Here is a 7,839-nt window from a genome sequence, read left to right on the forward strand (position 1 = left end):
CCTATGACCCCAGCTGACTTCCTGCCCTTTGGGCAGGGGGCTGGACTCGATGATCTCCCGAGGTCCCTTCCAGCCCTAAAGTCTATGAAATCTGTGAAAATTTACTACTATTCAGTAGCAGGCAACCTAGTGCCCTGCTACAGGGTGAAAATTCTCCTGTGAACATCTTCTTCATGCTTACAAAGCAGGGTCCAAACACAAATGAGGTGCATGGTGTTAAGCAACTGTTTTCCCATCTTTTGGGACGTGACTGGGAGCAGACCCACTGTAAATCCTGGGTAGCTTTGTGGAGAACCTCCTCTACCATAAAAGTAGTGTGGTATCAGAATGGGGCTCAATACTTTTTGACCATGTGAAGCAAGAGAGGAACAAATGTGGACTTTTGGTTCATATAGGATTTCAGGAGATCAAGATGGTCACCCCAGGTCATTCGCTTGCTGTAGTTGCCAATCTTGCTCCCAGTGGAATCGATGAAAAACACTCATGTGGCTTTCAATCCAGGCAGGGTTGGAACTCTGCCTCAGTTTACTTATCTGTAAAATGAGGCAAATAGCGCCTAATTCATGATGCTGTTGACTTAGAGCCATCGTTGCTGAATGGCCGTTTAAAACCCACTGAGATCATCATTCAAAGTTTACGATCATTATATTCTCCCTCGATAGCCCACATGAGGTTAGTCATCGCGGCTGATATAACTTTGCCGATAGAAATCAGCCTCCAGCATATACCATATGCCGTGTGCATGCGTGTCTCTAAATAGTCGCAACAACGTTCATATTCCTGCCAGAAATGCAGAAATGTGCGGCAGATAGCATTTACTGGTTCACTTGCAAGTATGAAACGGGTTGTAAATGTGTCCTGGAGTGTCTGTGCAAGGGAGTTGCTGTGTAATAAGCCTGGATGTATAACTAGCTACTGCATGCTAATGCCTTGGGCGCGTGCTGTCAGTGTGTCGGAGAAGTGAAGCAGCTAGCTCCAGTTTCAAAGCCCTGCAGTATTGCAGCTGTGGACTCTAGTGCGCTTCCAGATTTAGCAGATTGCCAAGAGGTAAAATAGGTACATGATGGCTTCCAGTTTAATATGCTTGGCAGCCCCTGACCAATGTTTACTCTCAAAACACAGCCTTCTGCCAAACTAGAAGTCTTTTGTAATTGAGTGGAAAAGCCAAGAGGACATTTCAGGTTAACGGCATCGCAAGAGAAAGTTAAACCTATAAATAATACCCTAAGTCAGCTTGGGTCATGGGTTTTAGAGAAGAAATTGTCCCTAACACTTCCCCGTGAGACTTTTTTTCAGTGGTGAAAACATGATGTTGGGTTTTTCTGTTGTTTCCCATTTGTAAAAGTCACAAGGACTTGCTGAGCTGGGACCATGTTGCACTGCAAAATGGCCCTAGTGCTTCACAAACTTCTTATAGTGAATTTCCAAGAACCTTATTTTGGTAATAAAAATGACCAACCCAGGTTCATTGATCTAGGTTGAAAACTTACAATAGAAAATTAGTGATCTAAGTCACAACATCTCTTTGGTCTTTTAGGTATCGCTCCCCAGCCTTCCATGTCCAGTCTTGGTATGATGAAGTTAAGGATTATACTTACCCGTATCCACATGAATGTAATCCCTGGTGTCCAGAGAGGTGCTCAGGAGCTATGTGCACTCACTATACCCAGGTAAGGAGCACAGAGGCCTAAGTCCGCACTTACGGCTTGATCTCATCCCCTGGGAGACACTAGACGTTATGAAAGCATCCCTGGAAGAAAGTGAATAAATGGTTTGTTTTTTAAAAATGTTCTTCCATACGCTTGTGTTGCACTTTCAGATCGTCTGGGCCATGACCACCAAGGTGGGCTGTGCTGTCAACGTCTGCAAGAAGATGAACGTGTGGGGCGAAGTCTGGGAGAATGCCGTTTACCTGGTCTGCAACTACTCTCCTAAGTACGGCAGCTAAGATACGTTGCCACCGCCAAGCTGGCAAGTCGCTTAACTAATGCAGGGTTTCATGCAAAGAGCTCACTCAGACCTGGCTGCTGCTTTTTAAATACTTAAAGGGCAGTAGCAGGTGGAGACCAACCAAGCCCATGGTCTCATTGAACTTGGAGCTGGACAAATATAAAAGAAGTCATAGCCTCTGCCCCAAGGACCTTTGAAAGTTGGGTAACTCCGGCATTCACAATTTAGCCACTCCTGTGTCCTGTTGATATTTCTAGTCTAGCAATAAGCCTCTACCTGTGAAATTCAGTGGGGTTGGATGACACTGGTTCCCTTGAAGGATTGTATCCTCTTTCTGCCTTCAGTCTATTTTGGCCTTTACCTAGCTTTCTATGCATGACAATGCTATGTGCAGTAGCCGCAGGCATGAGGATCACAGCTCAGCCTCCTTGAAATCCAGGGCTTTCAAGTGTGCAGTAACAGAAGGTCAAAGGAGAGCTTTGGTTTCTGCAAAGCCAATAATTTCCTAAGAGAATCAAGTCATAGTGTTTGAACATGGCACTTCCATAGGATTTCAGTTTAAAAGTAGTATTTTATATGTGTGTGAGCTTAGGTAGGGAAACCCATCTCCAGTAGTAGCTCTTTGAGAAACCAAATGATATCTAAAGCATGAGTCTCCCAGATTTTGTGTTTGGCAGCTGCTTTGGGCTTTGCACAGTAACTGGGGAGAAGATCGCCCCAGTAAAATTGGGGAGTTTTACCCAATGGCCAACGTGAGCAATTAGAAAATGCGGTGTACTGGTCCAGGCACTTGGCATCAGCCTGTTGCCTAAAGCACTCGTTGTGACTCGTCTTTCGGATCCATCAGGGTGAGCTCTGTGTGGGTTTTTTCCTGCTTGGGACCAGCTCCAGGTGGAAAGATGGAACAGGTTTTAAATGGAAAAGTGTTGCTTTCCTGGCTGGCGTGTGTAGCTGCCTGACTGGTTTCGAGAGCAAAGAAACGGTGGTAGGGCTTGTGGCTCTAATGGGCTCTGAAGAACACACACAAAGAAGCCAAAGGCAAATCCTAGTCACTGACTAGGCAATTGTAAAATAAAAGCCAGATGCCTGTGCTGCCCTTCATTTATTTAGTTTGCTGAGTTTATCGCTAGAGAGCTGCAGACTGTAAGTTCGTGGAAGGAGCAGAGTCTGGCAGCCTTTCCCAGTATTTACAGCAATCTATCAGCATGGAGGCACAGAGGAGACATTCATTTTCCACGAGCCCTTAGTGCCTGGAGGCCTCAGAGGCATAGGATGCAGGCACACAGCCTGACTGTGTGTGTGTGTGCATACACATTTAGCATAGAGACCATGCAGAAACACATGTCTTGTATGCTTCCAGGGGGAACTGGATTGGAGAAGCCCCTTATAAAAATGGCAGGCCCTGCTCTGAATGCCCACCCAGTTACGGGGGCAGCTGCAAGGACAATCTCTGTTACAAAGGTACGTGACCAGGCGGTGTCGATCCCTGCTTAGTGCATTGTGGGGGGAATGCGTGATATGGGAAGGTACGAAAAAGTTTTGCCTGGAAACTTTCGACCGAAAGCAGGTTGCCATGTTAAGTTTGGTCTTAAGTTTACAGGTACAAAACTTTGGACGTACATATAAGAGGTTTTAAGTTTTCAGTTAGCCAGCCTGGACGTTTAAGCAGGAGGAATAAGGTAAAGCAGCCCCTGAATGAATGTGTCTGGAGCTGGAACCCGGTGAAACGCCCAGAATCTCGAGAGCAAATTCTGCTGCTTTTCAGTGGTGTAATCCAGCTGGACTCGACTGGTTTAAAAGCGTTCCTCTGGATTTCCACCAGTTCTCATGGGCCAAAGAGCAGGACAGCATTGGCTTACAACTGGTCTGTGGGGTTGTGGTTTGTGGATGCTGTGGGGATGAGCAAGCCCATCCTCATCTGGTTTGTTTGAGAAGGGCCTGTTTACAAAAGTCACCGTGGGTGGGCGGGCTGGCGGGCGGCGTACGGCGAGTTCCTTATGTGTTCTTGCATGTGCTTCTGGGCCTCAGTTTCCCCAGCTATAAAGGACTAGAGTAATTCCTACCTAGAGGATTTATAGGCAGCTAGTTTGAACTGCATATTAAGCGACATAATGAAAGGTTTTGGACAATCTGGGGATCTTTTGGACTAAATGCTGCTGTGCCTGATGAGTGGGAAATAGTAACCCTGAAACCCTCAAGGCAGTTGCTTACTTCACTGATCATTGAAGACTGTGTTGATAGGATCCTTTTATTTCACTTGTGCAAGCCATTTTCTCTCCGAGGAAATAAGCCTTTGCTCATAGATGTCAGCAAACCCACTGGAGATGTGTTCAAAGCAGGGAAGGATCTTGGGCCAAAATCACTTTTTTTCTTTAATGTTAATAATCTGAGTCATAAGGAAGCTGAAAGAGTGCCGGTCTGTTGTCTAGACACAGCAGAGTACACTGAAAGTATCGGGTGTGCAGCTGGAGGACAGATAGAGATCATGAGGGAGTATCGTTACTGAAGATGAGAGAAGATGGGCTGAATTTTATCACTAAAGTGCCACTTCCAGGTCCCACTTTTCCTAGGCCAGGTGTCTGTGCACACGATGACATTAATTCTGCCAGCAAAGAGAAAGATCTATGTAATGCATGCTGGGTCTCTTGGCCTAACAAGGATGAACATCAATGAAGTAAGATCTTTATTTTTAGAGCAGATAGAGCAAAGCTATGGTGACATCATTTTGAGCAAGCTAACCTCAGCGTAGAAGTCTTTGGCAGGTTTCCAGGGAATTTGTCTGCCCGAGGTTAGGAGCAGATGTTGCATCTGTCCCGGGACAAGTTGTGCTGGTGTTTGTCCTGGAATGGAAATATCCCAGCATTGGCATGTGCACACGTCATCCTTCTTATCAGGGTTTAGTGAGCAGCTGAGTGCACTGCCACTATCCGGCCAGCGATTCAGTGAGGCAATCCCAGCATAACCATTCAGCAATGTGTTGTGATATCCCAGGATAAACTGTTAGTCCTTCTTATCCCGTGAACATTTTCAGGATTTATCCTGGGACAATGGACACGGATGCCTGCATGATTGCACCTTGTCCTGAGATGAAATGGTTTCTTTTGGGATAAATGCAATGTCTGTTTGTGGTCTGAGAGGAGCTGGCTCTTCCTCGGTGGAGCAGAATCTGCATTGCTAAGGGGGGAGGGTGTAAATAATAGTGGGAGCATCAGCTCGTGCTCATCTGTCTTCCACCACGTAATGGCAGATCACGTCAGACCAGTGTGGTTAAATCCCTGGATCGCTGCTCTGGGTGCAAAACGAGCGACTAGGAGGAAGCCAGGTCTCCTTCCCTGGCGTTATGCCTTCTCTGGGAGTAGCCCTTTCTGACTATAACCGCGTGTCATTGGATTGCCAGCTATGTAGACATGGATCTTGTAAATTGAACCATCTCCCTCAAAAAATCTTGGTGCTCCCGTAGCTCGTCAAACTCCACTGTTAATGCCAAAGTGATCTTTTTTTCTTCCCCTCTCTAATAAGATAACCATTATGCCCAAAAGCCTGAGACGGATGAGACTAACGAAGTGGAGACTCCGCCAAATATAGAGGAAAAGTATGTGTGGGCACATGAGCCGGTGAATAAACCCAGAGCAACCAAGCCCAAGAAAACAACCGCTGCAGACCACTACATGAGTAAGAGAGCTGCTTTGTCATCTAAAACCTACGAGCTTTCTGACTTCTCCAGGGAAGGGTGTGGGCACCCATGTGGGGGGTCAGTTAAAGAAGAAGTGAGTGGATTTGGGGGGTCAGGGGGGAGGGATTGGTGCAAAGATTTGCTGTTAATGATAAAATTGGCCTAGAAGGGGTGGAATCAAGAATTTCAGAAGCGACTAGTGCTTTTTGAGCATCTGATTTCAGACCTCATTTTTCCGGCAGTGCCCCGTAGCGCCTCTCAAGCTGGATACCCAAGAACTCAGGCAGTCAAAATCCCTAATCCCTGTGGAAAATCTTGGCTGTGCTCATTGGATACATCAGCAAGCACTTGACTTTTACCCACTATTGCCTCCTTTAACTATTCTGCACTCCATGCTCTCCATCTCAGTCTTTTTCAACTTTGTTCATTGCCTAAAGAGAGGGGTGGAGGGAAGGAAGGGGTCCTGGTGCAGGTCTTTAGAAAGAGTCGTGCAGTCGATTGTATCTGCTTTAAAGGGTTTCTAATCACTGTCATTTGAAGTGATGTGTTGCTTCTGTGCTGGGGTGAACAAGCGCACCCTTCTCAAGTCTATCTGATGGGATGTTGAGAGCCTCTAATTAACCAGAATGGTGGGAACCCTGGGTCTGGTCATTGAAATCCTCTACTGTCAAGTTGGCTTCATGTCCATACTGACAAAAGACACTTTTTTGATGAAAGGAATAGTTAACATGTCAGTAAATGCCTTTTGTAGCTGCAGGGCTGATGTAGCAGTGCTTCAGGGTTATTGCTGTCAGCTGGAAGTCTCCTATTGCTGAGTTATCCTGTGAGCAGCATTCACTCTCACAGTGCTGCAAGTTGCCGTACATTTAACACACCCGAGTGAACGCTGCTTGTGATTTGGGTGGAGCTTTCTCCCTTGAATTCCCTTCTCTTACATCTCTCATTTTGCTTTGTTTTCTAGCTCAAGTCATTAAGTGTGACACCAAAATGAGGGACAGCTGCAAAGGGTCAACGTGCAACAGGTAGCATTTGATTGACAGCGGTCAGTGAAACAGTGTCCCGAAAGCTGGGCTGGGATTTGCAAACATGGGTTGGGCTATGTTCTATTTTTTGTGACTAGCATCCAATTGCTCTGTAAATCCCTATGAACAAGCCTTTCATTCCCCTTAAATACAAGTTATCCAGCCAAGTTTAGCAGTAAAGTGACTTAGTTTATTTCATGCTCGAAGTGATGAATGGGCATGATAACCCACAGCCCCTAGATGGCCAGTGCCGCTTAGTAAACCTTGGCACAGCTATTTTGTTCTCTCCTCATATGTTATACTGTACTCCTGGCCAGCCCAGCCCATTAATTCATGGCTTGTACCCACCTCGATGGTCAAGAACTCCAGTTAAGGTTTCAGGCAAGTACAGTACAGTTTATCGCTTGGAAAAAGACCAAACCCACAGAATCTAAACATTGGTCTCATGGGGAAAAGCGTCTTTTAAATGTAGCTATTTTGCAATACTGGTTTTCAATGGAGTAGTTTAATGAAGTGATTATGAAAAGTAGCAAGAGGCTCTTTTTTCCCCTCATTGTTCCCTCCCTATCATTGAGAGAGATCTCTGTCATTCCCAGGTATCTGTGTCCTGCTGGCTGCATGAACAGCAAAGCCAAAGTCTTTGGGACGTTCCAGTACGAGAGTGTAAGTACTTTGTTAAGCCTCATGGAGGTTTGTGGACTCAGAGGGGAAATCTTTATGGGGTGGTAGGGGAAATGCAAGAAACTGTAAGCGCTGGCAATCCAACTGCAGCCCAACTTTTCTTCCCTCCTGTGTTGGTCTGGCATGGTCTTGTGAAGTTGTATAATGCAGGTTACCTGTGTTATCCTGTCAAAATGATAAAAAACAGTCCTAAAAGGTAGAGTTCATTCAAGAGCTGATCTTGCAAAATAAGTCCTTTCAATGGCCAGCAAATACATTGGAAGTTGAGAGCAGGGGGGCAAAGCATCTTTTAGGATCTGACCTCCAGTGCACAAGATGACTTAGGGTGATGCATCAAGTAAGATATAACCCTTTCCCTAACCAAGCATTTAAAAAAAAATTAGATTTGGAATTTTTGGGGGGTGAAAACTCAAAATTTTCCATTGGAAAAAAGTAATTGTTTTCTCCCAGCTCTCCTTAAGAATTATATTTTAATGGTGTGTGTGTGTGTGTGTGTGTGTGTGTGTGTGTTTA

General features: G+C 45.6%; 1 protein-coding gene across 1 annotated transcript in view; it reads left to right on the forward strand.

Moving 5' to 3' along the window:
* The window catches only part of CRISPLD2 (cysteine rich secretory protein LCCL domain containing 2), a 35,654-nt gene that overhangs the window by 15,171 nt on the left and 12,644 nt on the right, over positions 1-7,839 (forward strand). The window contains exons 4-9 of the mRNA XM_019535960.1: positions 1,538-1,670; positions 1,820-1,935; positions 3,311-3,411; positions 5,470-5,622; positions 6,585-6,645; positions 7,242-7,308. Of these exons, the coding sequence (XP_019391505.1) occupies positions 1,538-1,670; positions 1,820-1,935; positions 3,311-3,411; positions 5,470-5,622; positions 6,585-6,645; positions 7,242-7,308 (631 nt within the window). The remainder of the gene's footprint in view (positions 1-1,537; positions 1,671-1,819; positions 1,936-3,310; positions 3,412-5,469; positions 5,623-6,584; positions 6,646-7,241; positions 7,309-7,839) is intronic.

This window comes from Crocodylus porosus, unplaced genomic scaffold, assembly GCF_001723895.1.
Source record: "Crocodylus porosus isolate Cpor-Errol unplaced genomic scaffold, CroPor_comp1, whole genome shotgun sequence".
NCBI classification, from domain to species: domain Eukaryota; kingdom Metazoa; phylum Chordata; order Crocodylia; family Crocodylidae; genus Crocodylus; species Crocodylus porosus.